The 22,102-nt window shown below is 48.9% G+C and overlaps 1 protein-coding gene across 2 annotated transcripts in view; it reads left to right on the forward strand.

The window, feature by feature from the left end:
• The window catches only part of NEMP1 (nuclear envelope integral membrane protein 1), a 205,973-nt gene that overhangs the window by 137,333 nt on the left and 46,538 nt on the right, over positions 1-22,102 (forward strand). For both annotated transcript variants that reach the window (XM_063952439.1, XM_063952440.1), the window contains exon 8: positions 13,713-13,886. In XM_063952439.1, coding sequence (XP_063808509.1) covers positions 13,713-13,886 — 174 coding nt within the window. The remainder of the gene's footprint in view (positions 1-13,712; positions 13,887-22,102) is intronic.

The following is a 22,102-nucleotide window of genomic DNA, read 5'->3' on the forward strand; positions in this document are numbered from 1 at the left end:
ATATGAGAGACGCTCCTGAGAGACGTTGGGCTGCTAGGTTCGAGATCCAACGCCATGGCGATTTCTGCTAGGCGAGCCCTGTGGACCCGCCAATGGACGGGTGATGCCGACTCAAAGAGGCATATGGAAGTTTTGCCTTACAAGGGTGAGGTTTTATTTGGGGAAGGTCTCGCGGACCTGGTTTTCACAGCTACTGCAGGTAAATCTACTTTTTTACTTTTATGTTCCCCCACAGCAGAAGAGAACACCACAGTATCAGATTCAGTTCTTTCGGCTGCATAAGTCCAGAAGAGGTCTGGGCTCTTCCTTCCTCGCCTGCTATGGCTAGTTCCCAGGAGCAGAAGTCCTCCCCGGCTTCTACTAAATCCACCGCATGACGCTGGGGCTCCACTGAGGAAGTCCGCGCCGGTGGGGGCACGTCTTCGACTCTTCAGCCACGTCTGGGTTCAATCAGACGTGGATCCTTGGGCGATGGAAATTGTATCCCAAGGATACAAGCTGTAATTCGAAGAGGTGCCTCCGCGCCGATTTTTCAAATCGGCTTTGCCAGCTTTTCCCCCAGAGAGGGAGATAGTTTTAGCTGCAATTCAAAAGCTGTATCAACAGCAAGTGATTGTCAAGGTTCCCCTAGTTCAACAGGGGAAGGGGTATTATTCAACCCTGTTTGTGGTTCCGAAACCGGATGGCTCAGTCAGGCCCATTCTAAATCTAAAATCCCTAAACCTGTACTTGAAAAAGTTCAAATTCAAGATGGAATCACTCCGGGTGGTTATCTCCAGCCTGGAAGGGGGGGATTTTATGGTGTCACTAGACATAAAGGGCGGGATTCAATTCTTTTCACCTCTTTCCACACCCATTCTGTTTCTGCCCTCTGGGACATTGTATCATTTCAGCTCGCTACCCTCGGAGTAGCGAGGCACCCAACCCTTTACAAAGCTAAACCTGATTACTATGGGTGCAATATGTGCGATAACGGAGATCATTTTAGAAAGGAAATTGGGCGTGATATATCATTTGAATCTCACCCAAAGGATGCCTACCTTCATGTCCCCATATATCCCCCTCATCAGGCTTACCTGAGATTCGCTGTACATGACTGTCATTACCAGTTTCAGAAGTTGCCGTTTGGGCTTTCCACGGCCCGAGGATTTTCACCAAGGTATTAGCGGAAATTATGGTGCTCCTGCGCAAGCAGGGAGTCACAATTATCCCGTACTTGGACGATCTCTTGATAAAAGCGAGATCGAGAGATCAGTTGCTGAAAAGCGTCGCTCTCCCTGAGAGTGCTGCAGCAACATGGCTGGATTCTAAATCTACCAAAGTCACAGTTGGTTCCAATGACTCTGCTATCTTTCTTAGGCATGATTCTGGACACGGAACAAAAGAGGGTTTTTCCCCCGATGGAAAAAGCCCAGGAATTCCAGAACATGGCCAGAGACCTGTTAAAACCGAAAAGAGTGTCAGTCCATCAATGCACTCGAGTAATGGGAAAAATGGTGGCGACCTACGAGGCCATCCCCTTTGGCAGGTTTCATGCAAGGACATTTCAGTGGGACCTTCTGGACAAGTGGTCCGGGTCCCATCTTCAAATTCATCAGAAAATAAGCCTGTCCCCCAGGGCCCGGGTGTCTCTCCTGTGGTGGCTGCAGAGTGCTCACCTTCTAGAGGGTCGCAGGTTCGGCATTCAAGACTGGGTTCTGGTGACCACGGACGCAAGCCTCCGAGGATGGGGAGCAGTCACACAAGGAAGAAATTTTCAGGGAACATGGTCAAGCCAGGAGGCTTGTCTACAAATCAACATACTGGAATTAAGGGCCATATACAACGGCCTACGACAAGCGGAGAATCTTCTTCGCGACCTACCGGTTCTGATTCAATCAGACAACGTCACAGCCGTGGCTCATGTAAACCGCCAAGGCGGGACAAGGAGCAGAGTGGCAATGGCGGAAGCCACAAGGATTCTGTGCTGGCGGAAAATCACGTAAGCGCTCTGTCAGCAGTCTTCATTCCGGGAGTAGACAACTGGGAAGCAGACTTCCTCAGCAGCCACGATCTCCATCCAGGAGAGTGTGGACTTCATCAAGAAGTTTTTGCAGAGATAACAAGTCAGTGGGGACTTCCACAAATAGACATGATGGCGTCACGCCTCAACAAGAAGCTTTGGAGGTATTGTGCCAGGTCAAGGGACCCTCAGGCAGTAGCGGTAGACGCCCTGGTGACACCATGGGTGTTTCATTCGGTCTATGTATTCCCTCCTCTTCCTCTCATCTCCAAAATATTGAGAATCATTCGAAGAAAAAGAGTGCAGACAATACTAATTGTTCTAGATTGGCCTCGAAGGGCCTGGTATTCAGATCTTCAGGAGATGCTCACAGAAGATCCATGGCCTCTTCCTCTCAGGGAGGACCTGTTGCAGCAGGGGCCCTGCGTGTTACAAGACATACCGTGGTAACGTTTGACGGCATGGCGGTTGAATACCGAATCCTAGCTGGGAAACGTATTCCTGAGGAAGTCATCCCTATTCTGATAAGGGCTAGGAAGGAGGTGACGGCGAAACATTATCACCGTATCTGGAGGAAGTATGTTTCTTGGTGTGAAGCCAAGAATGCTCCTACGGAAGATTTCCACCTGGGCCGTTTTCTCCACTTTCTACAGACAGGAGTGGATATGGGCCTGAAGTTGGGCTCCATTAAGGTACAGATTTCGGCCCTATCTATATTCTTTCAGAAGAAATTGGCTTCTCTCCCTGAAGTCCAGACTTTTGTAAAGGGAGCGCTGCACATCCAGCCTCCTTTTGTGCCCCCAGTGGCACCATGGGACCTTAGCGTGGTGTTACAGTTCCTTAAGTCACACTGGTTTGAACCTCTTCAAACAGTTGAGTTGAAATTTCTCACTTGGAAAGTAGTCATGTTGTTAGCCTTGGCATCTGCGAGGCGGGTGTCCGAATTGGCGGCTTTGTCTCACAAAAGCCCCTATCTGATTTTCAATGTGGATAGAGCAGAGTTGATGACTTTTTCCTCAATTTCTGCCTAAGGTGGTTTCATCGTTTCATATGAACCAACCTATTGTGGTGCCTGTGGCTACGGGGGACTTGGAGGATTCCAAGTCTCTTGATGTAGTCAGGGCCTTAAAAGTTTATGTATCCAGGACGGCTCGGGTTAGGAAAACAGAGGCACTGTTTGTCCTGTATGCAGCCAACAAGGTTGGCGCCCCTGCTTCTAAGCAGACTATTGCCCGCTGGATCTGTAACACGATTCAGCAGGCTCATTCTATGGCTGGATTGCCGTTACCAGATTCGGTAAAGGCCCATTCCACTAGGAAGGTGGGCTCTTCTTGGGCGGCTGCCCGAGGCGTCTCTGCATTACAGCTGTGCCGAGCAGCTACTTGGACGGGTTCAAACACTTTTGCAAAATTCTACAAGTTTGATACCCTGGCTGATGAGGACCTCATGTTTGCTCAATCGGTGCTGCAGAGTCATCCGCACTCTCCCGCCCGGTCTGGCGCTTCGGTATAATCCCCATGGTCCTTACGGAGTCCCCAGCATCCTCTAGGACGTAAGAGAAAATAAGATTTTAAACCTACCGGTAAATCTTTTTCTCCTAGTCCGTAGAGGATGCTGGGCGCCCGTCCCAGTGCGGACTAAATTCTGCAAGACTTGTATATAGTTTTTGCTTACATAAGGGTTATGTTACAGTTTTGATCAGTCTTGGGCTGATGCTGTTTTGTTTCATACTGTTAACTGGTTCGTATATTCCATGTTATACGGTGTGTATGGTGTGGGCTGGTATGAATCTTGCCCTTAGAGTAACAAAAATCCTTTCCTCGTACTGTCTGTCTCCTCTGGGCACAGTTTCTCTAACTGAGGTCTGGAGGAGGGGCATAGAGGGAGGAGCCAGTGCACACCCATACCTAAAGTCTTTCTTATAGTGCCCATGTCTCCTGCGGAGCCTGTCTATACCCCATGGTCCTTACGGAGTCCCCTGCATCCGCTACGGACTAGGAGAAAAAGATTTACCGGTAGGTTTAAAATCTTATTTCTCCGACGTCCTAAGTGGATGCTGGGACTCCGTAAGGACCATGGGGAATAGCGGCTCCGCAGGAGACTGAGCACAACTAAAGAAAGCTTTAGGACTACCTGGTGTGCACTGGCTCCTCCCACTATGACCCTCCTCCAGACCTCAGTTAGATTCTTGTGCCCGGCTGAGCTGAATGCACACTAAGGGCTCTCCTGAGCTCCTAGAAAGAAAGTATATTTAGGTTTTTTATTTTACAGTGAGATCTGCTGGCAACAGACGCACTGCAGCGAGGGACTAAGGGGAGAAGAAGCGAACCTACCTAACAGGTGGTAGTTTGGGCTTCTTAGGCTACTGGACACCATTAGCTCCAGAGGGATCGACCGCAGGACCCGACCTTGGTGTTCGTTCCCGGAGCCGCGCCGCCGGCCCCCTTACAGAGCCAGAAGCAAGAAGTGTTCCGGAAAATCGGCGGCAGAAGACTTCTGTCTTCAACAAGGTAGCGCACAGCACTGCAGCTGTGCGCCATTGCTCCTCATGCACACCTCACACTCCGGTCACTGATGGGTGCAGGGCGCTGGGGGGGGGGGCCCTGAGGGCAATATAAGACACCTTGGCTGGCAAATCACCACAATATATAGTCCCAGGGCTATATATGTGATTAATTACCCCTGCCTGAATACATAAAAAAGCGGGAGAAAAGTCAGCCGAAAAAGGGGCGGGGCTATCTCCCTCAGCACACTGGCGCCATTTTTTCTTCACAGTGCAGCTGGAAGACAGCTCCCCAGGCTCTCCCCTGTAGTTTTCAGGCTCAAAGGGTTAAAAAGAGAGGGGGGGCACTAAATTTAGGTGCAATATATGTATACAAGCAGCTATTGGGGGAAAAATCACTCAGTTATAGTGTTAATCCCTGCATTATATAGCGCTCTGGTGTGTGCTGGCATACTCTCTCTCTGTCTCCCCAAAGGACTTTGTGGGGTCCTGTCCTCAGTCTGAGCATTCCCTGTGTGTGTGCGGTGTGTCGGTACGGCTGTGTCGACATGTTGGATGAGGAAGGTTATGTGGAGGCGGAGCAGAGGCCGATAAATGGGATGTCGCCCCCTGTGGGGCCGACACCAGAGTGGATGGATAGGTGGAAGGTATTAACCGACAATGTCAACTCCTTACATAAAAGGCTGATTGACGTAACAGCTGTGGGACAGCCGGCTTCTCACCCCGCGCCTGCCCAGGCGTCTCAAAGGCCATCAGGGGCTCAAAAAAACGCCCGTTACCTCAGATGGCAGACACAGATGTCGACACGGAGTCTGACTCCAGTGTCGACGAGGTTGAGATATATACACAATCCACTAGGAACATCCGTTACATGATCTCGGCAATGAAAATTGTGTTACATATTTCTGACATGAACCAAAGTACCACATAAAAGGGGTTTTATTTTTGGGGAGAAAAAGCAGCCAGTGTTTTGTTCCCCCATCAGATGAGTGAATGAAGTGTGTAAAGAAGCGTGAGTTCCCACGATAAGAAACTGGTAATTTCTAAAAAGTTACTGATGGCTTACCCTTTCCCGCCAGAGGATAGGTCACGTTGGGAGACATCCCCTAGGGTAGATAAAGCGCTCACACGCCTGTCAAAGAAGGTGGCACTACCGTCTCCGGACATGGCCGCCCTAAAGGAGCCTGCTGATAAGAAGCAGGAGGCTATCCTGAAGTCTGTTTATACACACTCAGCTTCAGCATGGATGTGCAGTGCTGCTGCTGCGTGGTCAGATTCCCTGTCAGAAAATATTGATACCTTAGACAGGGACCAGTAGCGGATCTTGCCATGGGCAAGCAGGACTTTTGCCCGGGGCTCCGCCTTCCGGAGGGCGCAGGGCGCCATCCGGAGGGCGCCGCACCAGGGCAAGATCCGCTGCTGCAGTGTGTGCCCCCCGGCCCCCGCTGTCGCCCTGCTGCCGCTGGCCGCTGGGAAGGGAAACTAGACGTGTACGCGTCTAGTTTCCCTTCGTGGAGAGGTCCTTTACTGTGCGGTGCGCGATGACGTCATCGCGCACCGCACAGCCAAGGTCCACGCGTCTAGTTTCCCTTCGTGGAGAGGTCCTTTGATGTGCGGTGCGCGATGACAGGGACTCTATATTGCTAACCATAGAGCATATTAAAGACGCAGTCTTATACATGAGAGATGCACAGAGGGATATTTGCCGGCTGGCATCCAGAATTAATGCAATGTCCATTCTGCCAGGAGGGTATTAGAAACCCGGCAGTGGACAGGTGATGCTGCCTGTAAAAGGCACATGGAGATTCTGCCTTATAAGGGTGAGGAATTGTTTGGGGATGGTCTCTGGGACCTCGTATCCACAGCAACAGCTGGGAAGAAAATTTTTTACCTCAGGTTTCCTCACAGCCTAAGAAAGCACCGTATTTTCAGGTACAGTCCTTTCGGCTTCAGAAAAGCAAGCGGGTCAAAGGCGCTTCCTTTCTGCACAGAGACCAGGGAAGAAGGAAAAAGCTGCACCAGACAGCCAGTTCCCAGGATCAAAAATCTTCCCCCACTTCCTCTGAGTCCACCGCATGAAGCTGGGGCTCCACAGGTGGAGACAGGTGCGGTAGGGGCGCGTCTCGGGAACTTCAGGGACCAGTGGGCTTGCCCACAGGTGGATCCCTAGGTTCTGCAAATAGTATCACAGGGATACAGGCTGGAGTTCGAGGCGACTCCCCCTCGCCGTTACCTCACATCAGCCTTGCCTGCTGCCCTCGGAGAAAGGGAGGTAGTACTGGCGGCAATTCACAAGCGGTACTTCCAGCAGGTGAAATCAAGGTACCCCTCCTTCAACAAGGCCGGGGTTACTATTCCAAAATGTTTGTGGTACCGAAACCAGACGGTTCGGTGAGACCCATTCTAAAATTGAACTCCTTGAACACTTATATACGAAGGTTCAAGTTCAAAATGGAATCGCTCAGGGCGATTTTTGCAAGCCTGGAGAATTTCATGGTATCACTGGACATCAAGGATGCTTACCTGCATGTCCCTATTTACCCTCCTCACCAGGAGTACCTCAAAATTGTGGTACAGGTTTGTCATTACCAATTCCAGACGTTGCCGTTGGTCTGTCCCCGGCACCGAGGGTATTTACCAAGGTAATGGGCGAAATAATTATCCCGTACTTGGACGATCTCCCTATAAAGGCGAGGTCCAGGGAGCAGTTGTTCGTCGGAGTAGCACTATCTCGGGAAGTGCTACAACAGCACGGCTGGATTCTGAATATTCCAAAGTCGCAGCTGGTTCCTACGACGCGTCTACTGTTCCTGGGTATGGTTCTGGACACAGAACAAGAAAAAAAAGGGTTTCTCCCGGAGGAGAAGTCCAAGGAGTTGTCTTCTCTAGACAGAGACCTCCTAATACAAATACAGGTGTCGGTGCATCAATGCACGCGAGCCCTGGGAAAGATGGTAGCTTCTTACGAAGAAATTCCATTCGGCAGGTTCCATGCAAGTATCTTCCAGTGGGATCTGTTGGACAAGTGGTCCGGGTCGCATCTTCAAATGCATCGGCTTATAACCCTGTCTCCAAGGGCCAGGGTGTCGCTGTTGTGGTGGCTGCAGAGTGCTCATCTTCTAGAGGGCCGCAGATTCGGCATACAGGACTGGGTCCTGGTGACCACGGATGCCAGCCTTCGAGGCTGGGGGGCAGTCACACATGGAAGAAACTTCCAAGGACTATGGACAAGTCAGGAGACTTCCCTACACATAAATATTCTGGAACTAAGGGCCATTTACAATGCCCTAAGTCAGGCTAGACCCCTGCTTCAACACCGGCCGGTGCTGATCCAGTCAGACAACATCACGGCGGTCGCTCATGTAAACCGACAGGGCGGCACAAGAAGCAGGATGGCGATGGCAGAAGCCACAAGGATTCTCCAATGGGCGGAAAATCATGTGTTAGCACTGTCAGCAGTGTTCATTCCCGGAGTGGACAACTGGGAAGCAGACTTTCTCAGCAGACACGACCTTCACCCGGGAGAGTGGGGACTTCATCCAGAAGTCTTCCAAATGATTGTACACCGTTGGGAAAGGCCACAGGTGGACATGATGGCGTCCCGCCTCAACAAAAAGCTAAAAAGATAATGCGCCAGGTCAAGGGACCCTCAGGCGATAGCTGTGGACGCTCTGGCAACACCGTGGGTGTACCAGTCGGTGTATGTGTTCCCTTCTCTGCCTCTCATACCCAGGGTAATGAGAATAATAAGAAGGAGAGAAGTAAGAACTATACTCATTGTTCCGGATTGGCCAAGAAGAGCTTGGTACCCAGAACACCAAGAAATGATCTGAGGACCCATGGCCTCTGCCGCTCAGACAGGACCTGCTGCAGCAGGGGGCCTGTCTGTTCCAAGACGTACCGCGGCTGCGTTTGACGGCATGGCGGTTGAACGCCGGATCCTGAAGGAAAAGGGCATTCCGGAGGAAGTTATCCCTACGCTAATTAAAGCTAGGAAAGAAGTGAGCGCAAACCATTATCACCGCATATGGCGGAAATATGTTGCGTGCTGTGAGGCCAGGAAGGCCCCAACGGAGGAATTTCAGCTAGGTCGATTTCTGCACTTCCTACAGTCAGGGGTGACTATGGGCCTAAAATTGGGTTCCATTAAGGTCCAGATTTCGGCTCTATTGATTTTCTTCCAAAATAGAACTGGCTTCACTGCCTGAAGTTCAGACTTTTGTTAAGGGAGTGCTGCATAGTCAGCCCCCCGTTTGTGCCTCCAGTGGCACCGTGGGATCTCAACGTGGTGTTGGATTTCCTGAGGTCGCATTGGGTTGAGCCACTTAAATCCGTGGAGCTAAAATACCTCACGTGGAAAGTGGTCATGCTGTTGGCCTTGGCGTCGGCCAGGCGTGTATCAGAATTGGCGGTTTTATCATGCAAAAGCCCTTATCTGATTTTTTATATGGATAGGGCGGAATTGAGGACTCGTTCCCAATTCCTTCCTAAGGTGGTATCAGTGTTTCATGTGAACCAACCTATTGTGGTGTCTGCGGCTACTAAAGACTTGGAGGATTCCAAGTTACTGGACGTAGTCAGGGCCCTGAAAAATATATGTTTCCAGGCGGCTGGAGTCAGGAAAACTGACTCGCTATTTATCCTATATGCACCCAACAAGCTGGGTGATCCTGCTTCTAAGCAGACTATTGCTCGCTGGATCTGTAGCACGATTCAACTTGCACATTCTGTGGCTGGACTGCCGCACCCTAAATCTGTAAAAGCCCATTCCACGAGGAAAGGGGCTCTTCTTGGGCGGCTGCCCGAGGGGTTTCGGCTTTACAATTTTCCTGAGCTGTTACTTGGTCGGGTTCAAACACTTTTGCAAGAGTCTACAAGTTTGATACCCTGGCTGAGGAGGACCTAGAGTTTGCTCATTCGGTGCTGCAGAGTCATCCGCACTCTCCCGCCCGTTTGGGAGCTTTGGTATAATCCCCATGGTCCTTACGGAGTCCCAGCATCCACTTAGGACGTCAGAGAAAATAAGATTTTACTCACCGGTAGATCTATTTCTCGTAGTCCGTAGTGGATGCTGGGCGCCCATCCCAAGTGCGGATTGTCTGCAATACTTGTATATAGTTATTGCCTAACTAAAGGGTTATTGTTGAACCATCTGTTGAGAGGCTCAGTTATATTTCATACTGTTAACTGGGTATAGTATCACGAGTTATACGGTGTGATTGGTGTGGCTGGTATGAGTCTTACCCGGGATTCAAAATCCTTCCTTATTGTGTCAGCTCTTCCGGGCACAGTATCCTAACTGAGGTCAGGAGGAGGGTCATAGTAGGAGGAGCCAGTGCACACCAGGTAGTCCTAAAGCTTTCTTTAGTTGTGCCCAGTCTCCTGCGGAGCCGCTATTCCCCATGGTCCTTACGGAGTCCCAGCATCCACTACGGACTACGAGAAATAGATTTACCGGTCAGTAAAATCTTATTTATTTTAAACGGAAGCTGGGCTAAACCCTGTCGGGTTTGGCTGCGTATCAGACAAATTAAGCTGCCGATCCACGTGCTATCCGACACGTCGGATTTTCTGATTTGGTGGATAAACAGGAGTATGATTGAATAGGTCGAATCTGGATTTGACCTTAAACTCCCGTTAATCCTACAAGCCGGGAAATCCGACTTGAATTGAATACACCCCTTAGGAGGAAAATCAATTGGTGTAAAAAATGGGGGTAGCCACGGTCTTATCTGCTTTCGGGCAGTAACACATAGGAGCCAGGTTAATTTCCTGGACCTATGTGTTAACAGGTGTTGCAAACCTGGAAACAGGCAATTTATTGTGTATTTCCTTACTGAATTAGGCCCTAAGTCCACTACAGAGCTAATTGGATAGACCCTGCTGTAAACTCCCATGGCTAATTGTATTCCCCCTTATTGGCAATACATAAAAATTGGTCTGTTCATTAAAATGAATTATACTCGGTCTGGTGGTTATATCATACAAGGAGAAATAGGGATATGAAGTAGATATCGGTCTGTGCTATGTCAGAAGCAGCTGCCGAACCACATAGGCTTGGGTGGTGGGGTCGTTCTTTTGTTTCATTAACAACTGCTCTTATTTTTTTTGTTTTATCTTTAATGATCAAATTAGTTTTTATCTGTGCTAAAAGGTCATTTTTATATGTTGATTAACAGGCGTTTAGTTGGCTGGAATTTTGTTTTGTTTTTTACAAGTTTCATTGGATGTATTTCTGGCCTAAATCCATTAGGAAAAAGTATTTGGTTGACTAGGCAGAAATACTACTTTCTGAGATAGATACCTTTTAAAACGGGTCTACTACGATATCCGGCTGCCGGGATCTTGACAGCCGGAATGCAGGCAGTGGGGTGAGTGCAAAAAAGCGTGCCACACTATTCTCCCACTAGGGGTGCCGTGTACACCCCAAGAGGGAGAATAGTTGTCGGGATCCGGCATCCGGGATATCGAATGCTTTCCCTTTAAAACCTGTCAAGGTTTCTAAGACATCCATATCCTGCCCCATATTTGATGACCCCAGGGGTCTTTAAAATTGTCATGGACTGTAGAATGGATTCCTCCTTTGAAGGTTGCCTGGTAATAGTCCATTTCCTCACTCTTGCTAAAAGTTGCAGTTACAGGTATTATTAGGTCCCTGAGGTTTGGATGGGGCAGGTGTTCTGTTATCCAAAATCCAGAGCTACTAGAGGGCAGCCACCTTGCCAATTATAAGAAAAGCATTAGATTTATTTAAGGCATCTGCAGTCCATTCACAGGAAGGCTAGAATATTGAAACGTGGACAGATAACAGAAGCCCATTAGTAGGCAGGCTGTCTCTCTTTTGGTTTTCAACTTGAGAACATGACTTCAAATAGGTGGTTGCTATACTTCACTCAATAAAGAGGATACAGGTTAGATATCAAGGACCTGATGCAAAGTTGGATTGATGCTACCACATTGCATGCATGAAAAAATGTGTACATTCGGCCGTATGCAGCATTCAACAAATTTTCTGTCGCATTCACACGTCCCTTATTATGCTTGGTTTGATACTAGTCACCATAGTCATTAGAACGTACTTTCACCTGCCCCTATACTAGATGCAGACAGTGTGCCTATAAAGAGGCACATTGTACCCTTCAGCCCACAGTTTTCTCGGCATGCTCACTGAACTTTGCCTACGTTTAAGCACCCAGTTATGACCGTTATTCCTCTGCTGACGTAAGGTGTAGATCTGTTTCAAATGTGTACTACTCTGCAACTACCGTACTTGTGTGCACTAGGATTAACAGCATATGTAGTGCTAAAACTATGCTCTAGATGCTATAGCGGACAGGACCCACTCTTCTAATACCAAGATTTATGACCTCAGAATTACTGTATGTACTGTGGGTAATACTGTCACGCTACCGAGCTTTGGATTACATATATTTTCACCTTAACAATTCAGATCATGGTGGAAGGAGTACACAATTAGCTATTTATATTGTGTGAACACTTACACTACTTTCCATTTTTATGTATTAAGTGTATATTACACTCGAGATTGCAATCAGGTTACAGAATTAGATGTATTGAGAAATACGGGTCAATACTTGTTAATACAATATTTTATTGAATTAATTATTCAAAGTTTTATTTTAAAACACACTTATCTAAAAGCGTGCCGCCAAAAAGAGTCTAACTTTTTGTTTTGTTGCTCTGTGGCAATAATACCAAAATATAAATAAATAGTGGTCAGTCTTGTTAGCCGCAATGATCTCGCAGGTGCGATTCATTGCGGCCGCACTTTACGGGATCCCGCATTCGCACAACAGTACTTGCTGCTCCATAGAGCTCTGAGTAATTTCGTGCGAATTGGGGCTGATTTCAGCCTGAAAAGGCTGAGACATCGGGTGCTGTTGCCGGAGTTGAAACGCCGTGGCATTGGCACATCGCACCCTTGGCAGCGAATAGTATTTGACCCCATAGTGCTAAAACACGCAAAATGTCATTAAACGTATGTTTAACTCTGCTTAAGGTCCTAAATGATCATCACTGGTGTTAAGCAGTAACAAGTAAGCTGTAATCTATATCTGAGGTCTGTATTATTTGTCATTTCTAGTTATCAAAGCAGGTGGCCTATTCAGAACCTAAACTGAAACACATGTAACTCCTTCATGGATTACAATAAAATAAGGAAAACCAAGGAAGGCTTCCACAGTAATTCAATTAAAACTGTGTGCTGCCTTGATTAGCTATGACTGCTCAGGTGAAGTGATCCACTATCAATTTTGCAGCAGGCCTTCCTTCAAAGGTAATTAAACTTCAAATATCATAGTGCAGCGTTCTTTGCTGAGGTAACTTAAAGATCTCCAGAAATGAGTCTTGCACCTTTTGCAGTCTTGTGCAGCCGGTCTATTGAATAAGGTGAAAGTACTTATTCAAAGGATAGAAACATCTTCTTTTTTTTTTGTTTTTTTTGTTAGTCTATCCTCTATCGCGGATGATAATTCACTTCTCCTTCATATGCGTTATCACACTTGTAGCCTACCTTCATAGCAAATGGAAGAGAGCATCTTCAGAAAAGTGCGCACTCCCTATTGTAACAACTGCTTAATTACTGGAAGAGATAAAATCTCACCAAAGGTAAATCATGGTCCGTTCAATGAATGCAAGCCCATTTGGATGAGGATATCTTTTAAAAAGTACACTTCTAAATACTTAGTACACTTCTAAGTACTTTGTGAAAGTTCGTGCAGCAGCATGAATGCAGTAGCCCCTTACTAATGATGTTTACCTTTGATGATGAAGTGCAATAGAAACGTACATTTTCTTCCCAAACAAATTCCTTTTACATAAATCTTCCATACCAACCCTCTTTATGGGCCTCCCAAAATAATTATTCTGGAAGCATTACAATCTGTTGAGGTGCTGCTTTGGTTTCTATCTAGACTCTGGTGGCCCAGTTTGCACGAAATGGAATTATAGGTGAGAATAATTCTCAATATTTTTGAAAAGTAAAATGTCCTATTAAATGAAAGTGTATTTCAATTCTTTTATATGTGAAGAGAATAAAGAAGCAAGTATTGCAATATAGATCAAGACTGAACATGGTCAGATAACCCGGGTGTATGAATGGTGTGCTGGTTCATATTCTAAAAAGGGCAGTCTCTTGAGACACAAAGTGGAGGAATCTACAACATTAAATTCTGTTTAAAATTGCAGGACCATTGCCAAATCTAGAAGCAAACCCACACCACCACGTCTGCTGTCAGAGGAAGAATACAGGAAGCAGGGTGAGGAGGAAACTAGGAAAGCACTAGAAGAATTGCGGGAATATTGTAGTAGCCCAGATTTTCAACCGTGGAAGGCAGTTTCTCGGATCCAGTCTCCGAAAAGGTAATTTACTAAGCTTTTGAATATAAAATTAGTTCCTCGCTCCCCAAAGACATGTGACTGTTCAGTTACTGTGAAATGATTGGTCTTTCAGTGTGTAACAGTCCCACTAACAGACCATCGTTTATTGGGAAATTGAACTTTTTTTAATCTAGAACCATTAGATCACATGTATAAAGCTCCTTAAGGACCTAATTCAGAGGTGGATGCTGCTGCAAATGCTTTTCTCTAACGTCCTAAGTGGATGCTGGGAACTCCGTAAGGACCATGGGGAATAGCGGCTCCGCAGGAGACTGGGCACAACTAAAGAAAGCTTTAGGACTACCTGGTGTGCACTGGCTCCTCCCTCTATGACCCTCCTCCAGACCTCAGTTAGAATTTTGTGCCCGGCTGAGCTGGATGCACACTAGGGGCTCTCCTGAGCTCTTAGAAAGAAAGTAATATTTAGGTTTTTTATTTTCAGTGAGATCTGCTGGCAACAGGGGACCTAGGGGAGAGAAGCGAACCTACCTGCTTGCAGCTAGCTTGGGCTTCTAGGCTACTGGACACCATTAGCTCCAGAGGGATCGAACACAGGCCCAGCCTCGGTCGTCCGGTCCCGGAGCCGCGCCGCCGTCCCCCTAGCAAAGCCAGAAGCAAGAAGACGTTCCTGGAAATCGGCGGCAGAAGACTTTGGTCTTCATTAAGGTAGCGCACAGCACTGCAGCTGTGCGCCATTGCTCCCCAGGCACACCACATACTCCGGTCACTGATGGGTGCAGGGCGCTGGGGGAGGGGGGGCACCCTGGGCTGCAATATAAGTACCTTACTTATGTGTAAAATCCCCTGCCATAACTGTATAAAAAAAGCGGGAGAAACCCGCCGGAAAAGTGGCGGGGCTTTCTCCCTCAGCACACTGGCGCCATTTTCCCTCACAGCTCCGCTGGAAGGATCGCTCCCCAGGCTCTCCCCTGCAGTTCCAGACTACATAGGGTAAAAAAAAGAGGGGGGGGGCACTAAATTTAGGCGCAATCTGTGATATATAAGCAGCTATAAGGGGTAAAATCACTGTGTAGTGTGTATCCCTGTTTTATATAGCGCTCTGGTGTGTGCTGGCATACTCTCTCTGTCTCCCCAAAGGGCTTTGTGGGGTCCAGTCCTCAGTCAGAGTGTGCCTGTGTGTGTGCGGTGTCGGTACGGCTGTGTCGACATGTTTGATGAGGAGGCTTATGTGGAGGCGGAGCAGGTGTCGATAAATGTGATGTCACCCCCTGCGGGGTCGACACCTGAGTGGATGGATATGTGGAAGGAATTACGCGACAGTGTCAACTCCTTACATAAAAGGTTTGACGACATATGTGGGACAGCCGGCTTCTCAGCCCGTGCCTGCCCAGACGTCTCAAAAGCCATCAGGGGCTCTAAAACGCCCGCTACCTCAGATGGCAGACACAGATGTCGACACAGATACTGACTCCAGTGTCGACGATGATGAGACTAGTGTACATTCCAATAGAGCCACACGTTACATGATTACGGCAATAAAAAATGTGTTGCACATTTCTGATATTACCCCAGGTACCACAAAAAAGGGTATTATGTTTGGGGAGAAAAAACTACCAGTGGTTTTTCCCCCTTCTGATGAATTAAATGAAGTGTGTGAAGAAGCGTGGGCTTCCCCCCATAAGAAACTAGTAATTTCTAAAAAGTTACTAATGGCGTACCCTTTCCCGCCAGAGGATAGGTCACGTTGGGAGAGATCCCCTAGGGTAGATAAAGCGCTCACACGCCTGTCAAAGAAGGTGGCACTACCGTCTCCGGACATGGCCGCCCTAAAGGAGCCTGCTGATAAGAAGCAGGAGGCTATCCTGAAGTCTGTTTATACACACTCAGCTTCAGCATGGATGTGCAGTGCTGCTGCTGCGTGGTCAGATTCCCTGTCAGAAAATATTGATACCTTAGACAGGGACCAGTAGCGGATCTTGCCATGGGCAAGCAGGACTTTTGCCCGGGGCGCCGCCTTCCGGAGGGCGCAGGGCGCCCTCCGGAGGGCGCCGCACCAGGGCAAGATCCGCTGCTGCAGTGTGTGCCCCCCGGCCCCCGCTGTCGCCCTGCTGCCGCTGGCCGCTGGGAAGGGAAACTAGACGTGTACGCGTCTAGTTTCCCTTCGTGGAGAGGTCCTTTACTGTGCGGTGCGCGATGACGTCATCGCGCACCGCACAGCCAAGGTCCACGCGTCTAGTTTCCCTTCGTGGAGAGGACCTTTGATGTGCGGTGCGCGATGACGTCATCGCGCACCGCGCATCATTCCAGTCTACAGGGGGCGTAAATGACCACGCCCCCCAATGCCGCCCGGGGCGCCAGAAGCCCCGGATCCGGCCCTGACAGGGACTCTATATTGCTAACCATAGAGCATATTAAAGACGCAGTCTTATACATGAGAGATGCACAGAGGGATATTTGCCGGCTGGCATCTAAAATAAGTGCAATGTCCATTTCTGCCAGGAGGGGTTTATGGACTCGGCAGTGGACAGGGGATGCAGATTCTAAAAGGCACATGGAAGTTTTGCCTTACAAGGGTGAGGAGTTGTTTGGGGATGGTCTCTCGGACCTCGTTTCCACAGCGACAGCTGGGAAGTCAGCATTTTTACCCCATGTTCCCTCACAGCCAAAGAAAGCACCGTATTATCAGGTACAGTCCTTTCGGCCCCAGAAAGGCAAGCGGGTTAAAGGTGCGTCCTTTCTGCCCAGAGGTAGAGGAAAAAAGCTGCAGCATACAGCCAGTTCCCAGGAGCAAAAGCCCTCCCCCGCTTCCTCTAAGTCCACCGCATGACGCTGGGGCTCCACAGGCGGAGCCAGGTACGGTGGGGGCCCGTCTCAAGAACTTCAGCGACCAGTGGGCTCGCTCACGGGTGGATCCCTGGATTCTACAAGTAGTATCTCAGGGGTACAAGCTGGAATTCGAGACGTCTCCCCCTCGCCGTTTCCTCAAATCTGCCTTGCCAACAGCTCCCCCGGACAGGGAGGCAGTGCTGGAGGCAATTCACAAGCTGTATTCGCAGCAGGTGATAGTCAAGGTACCCCTCCTTCAACAAGGAAGGGGTTACTATTCCACAATGTTTGTGGTACCGAAACCGGACGGTTCGGTGAGACCCATTTTAAATTTGAAATCCTTGAACACCTATATAAAAAGGTTCAAGTTCAAGATGGAATCGTTCAGGGCGGTTATTTCAAGCCTGGAGGAAGGGGATTACATGGTATCACTGGACATCAAGGATGCTTACCTACATGTCCCCATTTACCTTCCTCACCAGGAGTACCTCAGATTTGTGGTACAGGACTGTCATTACCAATTCCAGACGTTGCCGTTTGGTCTGTCCACGGCACCGAGGGTATTTACCAAGGTAATGGCCGAAATGATGATACTCCTTCGAAAAAAGGGAGTTTTAATTATCCCATACTTGGACGATCTCCTTATAAAGGCGAGGTCCAGGGAGCAGTTGTTGGTCGGGGTAGCACTATCTCGGGAGGTGCTACAACAGCACGGTTGGATTCTGAATATTCCAAAGTCACAGCTGGTTCCTACGACACGTCTACTGTTCCTGGGGATGGTTCTGGACACAGACCAGAAAAAGGTGTTTCTCCCGGAGGAGAAAGCCAAGGAGTTGTCGTCTCTAGTCAGAGATCTCCTGAAACCAAAACAGGTCTCGGTGCATCACTGCACGCGAGTCCTGGGAAAAATGGTAGCTTCCTACGAAGCGATTCCATTCGGCAGGTTCCATGCAAGAATCTTTCAGTGGGATCTCTTGGACAAGTGGTCCGGATCCCATCTTCAGATGCATCGGCTGATAACCCTGTCTCCAAGGACCAGGGTGTCTCTGCTGTGGTGGCTGCAGAGGGCTCATCTTCTAGAGGGCCGCAGATTCGGCATACAGGACTGGGTCCTGGTGACCACGGATGCCAGCCTTCGAGGCTGGGGGGCAGTCACACATGGAAGAAACTTCCAAGGGCTATGGTCAAGCCAGGAGATTTCCCTACACATAAATATTCTGGAACTAAGGGCCATCTACAATGCCCTAATTCAGGCAAGACCCCTGCTTCAAAACCAGCCGGTACTGATCCAGTCAGACAACATCACGGCGGTCGCCCATGTAAACCGACAGGGCGGCACGAGAAGCAGGACGGCGATGGCAGAAGCCACAAGGATTCTCCGATGGGCGGAAAATCACGTGTTAGCACTGTCAGCAGTGTTCATTCCGGGAGTGGACAACTGGGAAGCAGACTTCCTCAGCAGGCACGACCTCCACCCGGGAGAGTGGGGACTTCATCCAGAAGTCTTTCAGCTGATTGTAAATCGCTGGGAACGGCCACAGGTGGACATGATGGCGTCCCGCCTCAACAAAAAGCTAGAAAGATATTGCGCCAGGTCGAGAGACCCTCAGGCAATAGCTGTGGACGCTCTAGTGACACCGTGGGTGTACCAGTCGGTTTATGTGTTCCCTCCTCTTCCTCTCATACCCAAGGTACTGAGGATAATAAGACGAAGAGGAGTAAGAACTATACTCATTTTTCCGGATTGGCCAAGAAGAGCTTGGTACCCAGAACTTCAAGAAATGATCTCAGAGGCCCCATGGCCTCTGCCGCTCAGACAGGACCTGCTGCAGCAGGGGCCCTGTCTGTTCCAAGACTTACCGCGGCTGCGTTTGACGGCATGGCGGTTGAACGCCGGATCCTGAAGGAAAAGGGCATTCCGGAGGAAGTCATCCCTACGCTGATTAAAGCTAGGAAAGAAGTGACCGCAAACCATTATCACCGCATATGGCGAAAATATGTTGCGTGGTGTGAGGCCAGGAAGGCCCCAACGGAGGAATTTCAGCTGGGCCGTTTTCTGCACTTCCTACAGTCAGGGGTGACTATGGGCCTAAAATTGGGTTCCATTAAGGTCCAGATTTCGGCTCTATCGATTTTCTTCCAGAAAGAACTGGCTTCACTACCTGAAGTTCAGACATTTGTTAAGGGAGTGCTGCATATTCAGCCCCCTTTTGTGCCCCCAGTGGCACCTTGGGAACTCAACGTGGTGTTGAATTTCCTAAAGTCACATTGGTTTGAACCACTTAAAACTGTGGATTTAAAATATCTCACGTGGAAAGTGGTCATGCTGTTGGCCTTGGCTTCGGCCAGGTGTGTGTCAGAATTAGCGGCTTTATCATGTAAAAGCCCTTATCTGATTTTCCATATGGATAGGGCGGAATTGAGGACTCGTCCCCAATTTCTCCCAAAGGTGGTTTCAGCTTTTCATTTGAACCAGCCTATTGTGGTGCCTGCGGCTACTCGTGACTTGGAGGATTCCAAGTTGCTGGACGTAGTCCGGGCCCTGAAAATCTATGTTTCCAGGACAGCTGGAGTCAGAAAGACTGACTCGCTATTTATCTGCTCGCTGGATCTGTAGCACGATTCAATTTGCACATTCTGCGGCTGGACTGCCGCATCCTAAATCTGTAAAAGCCCATTCCACGAGGAAGGTGGGCTCTTCTTGGGCGGCTGCCCGAGGGGTCTCGGCTTTACAACTTTGCCGAGCAGCTACTTGGTCGGGGTCAAACACATTTGCTAAATTCTACAAGTTTGATACCCTGGCTGAGGAGGACCTAGAGTTTGCTCATTCGGTGCTGCAGAGTCATCCGCACTCTCCCGCCCGTTTGGGAGCTTTGGTATAATCCCCATGGTCCTTACGGAGTTCCCAGCATCCACTTAGGACGTTAGAGAAAATAAGATTTTACTCACCGGTGAATCTATTTCTCGTAGTCCGTAGTGGATGCTGGGCGCCCGTCCCAAGTGCGGATTGTCTGCAATACTTGTATATAGTTATTGGTTAACTAAAGGGTTATTGTTGAGCCATCTGTTGAGAGGCTCAGTTATATTTCATACTGTTAACTGGGTATAGTATCACGAGTTATACGGTGTGATTGGTGTGGCTGGTATGAGTCTTACCCGGGATTCCAAATCCTTCCTTATTGTGTCAGCTCTTCCGGGCACAGTATCCTAACTGAGGTCTGGAGGAGGGGCATAGAGGGAGGAGCCAGTGCACACCAGATAGTACCAAATCTTTCTTATAGAGTGCCCAGTCTCCTGCGGAGCCCGTCTATTCCCCATGGTCCTTACGGAGTCCCCAGCATCCACTACGGACTACGAGAAATAGATTTACCGGTGCGTAAAATCTTATTTCTCTATCGTCCTAGTGGATGCTGGGGTTCCTGAAAGGACCATGGGGAATAGCGGCTCCGCAGGAGACGGGGCACAAAAAGTAAAGCTTTAGGATCAGGTGGTGTGCACTGGCTCCTCCCCCTATGACCTGCCTCCAAGCCTCAGTTAGATTTTTGTGCCCGGCCGAGAAGGGTGCAATCTAGGTGGCTCTCCTAAAGAGCTGCTTAGAAAAGTTTAGCTTAGGTTTTTTATTTTACAGTGAGTCCTGCTGGCAACAGGATCACTGCAACGAGGGACTTAGGGGAGAAGAAGTGAACTCACCTGCGTGCAGGATGGATTGGCTTCTTGGCTACTGGACATTAGCTCCAGAGGGACGATCACAGGTACAGCCTGGATGGTCACCGGAGCCTCGCCGCCGGCCCCCTTGCAGATGCTGAAACGAGAAGAGGTCCAGAATCGGCGGCAGAAGACTCCTCAGTCTTCTTAAGGTAGCGCACAGCACTGCAGCTGTGCGCCATTTTCCTCTCAGCACACTTCACACGGCAGTCACTGAGGGTGCAGGGCGCTGGGAGGGGGGCGCCCTGGGAGGCAAATGAAAACCTTTTTTGGCTAAAAATACCTCACATATAGCCTCCGGGGGCTATATGGAGATATTTAACCCCTGCCAGAATCCGTTAAGAGCGGGAGACGAGGCCGCCGAAAAAGGGGCGGGGCCTATCTCCTCAGCACACAGCGCCATTTTCCCTCACAGAAAGGCTGGAGGGAAGGCTCCCAGGCTCTCCCCTGCACTGCACTACAGAAACAGGGTTAAAACAGAGAGGGGGGGCACTAATTTGGCGTTAGAAATATATAAAAAAGATGCTATAAGGGAAAACACTTATATAAGGTTGTCCCTATATAATTATAGCGTTTTTGGTGTGTGCTGGCAAACTCTCCCTCTGTCTCTCCAAAGGGCTAGTGGGTCCTGTCCTCTATCAGAGCATTCCCTGTGTGTGTGCTGTGTGTCGGTACGTGTGTGTCGACATGTATGAGGACGATGTTGGTGAGGATTCGGAGCAATTGCCTGTAATGGTGATGTCACTCTCTAGGGAGTCGACACCGGAATGGATGGCTTATTTAGGGAATTACGTGATAATGTCAACACGCGCCAAGGTCGGTTGACGACATGAGACGGCCGACAAACAATTAGTACCGGTCCAGACGTCTCAAAAACACCGTCAGGGGTTTTTAAAACGCCCGTTTACTTTAGTCGGTCGACACAGACACAGACAGGGACACTGAATCCAGTGTCGACGGTGAATAAACAAACGTATTCCTTATTAGGGCCACACGTTAAGGGCAATGAAGGAGGTGTTACATATTTCTGATACTACAAGTACCACAAAAGAGGGTATTATGTGGGATGTGAAAAAACTACCGTAGTTTTTCCTGAATCAGATAAATTAAATGAAGTGTGTGATGATGCGTGGGTTCCCCCCCGATAGAAAATATGGGCGGTATACCCTTTCCCGCCAGAAGTTAGGGCGCGTTGGGAAACACCCCTTAGGGTGGATAAGGCGCTCACACGCTTATCAGAACAAGTGGCGGTACCGTCTATAGATAGGGCCGTCCTCAAGGAGCCAGCTGACAGGAGGCTGGAAAAATATCATAAAAAGTATATACACACATACTGGTGTTATACTGCGACCAGCGATCGCCTCAGCCTGGATGTGCAGAGCTGGGGTGGCTTGGTCGGATTCCCTGACTAAAAATATTGATACCCTTGACAGGGACAGTATTTTATTGACTATAGAGCATTTAAAGGATGTATTTCTATATATGCGAGATGCACAGAGGGATATTTGCACTCTGGCATCAAGAGTAAGTGCGATGTCCATATCTGCCAGAAGATGTTTATGGACACGACAGTGGTCAGGTGATGCAGATTCCAAACGGCACAAAGGTGTATTGCCGTATAAAGGAAGAGGAGTTATTTGGGGTCGGTCCATCGGACCTGGTGGCCACGGCAACTGCTGGAAAATCCACCGTTTTTACCCTAAGTC

The sequence above is a fragment of the Pseudophryne corroboree genome, chromosome 2, assembly GCF_028390025.1.
Source record: "Pseudophryne corroboree isolate aPseCor3 chromosome 2, aPseCor3.hap2, whole genome shotgun sequence".
NCBI classification, from domain to species: domain Eukaryota; kingdom Metazoa; phylum Chordata; class Amphibia; order Anura; family Myobatrachidae; genus Pseudophryne; species Pseudophryne corroboree.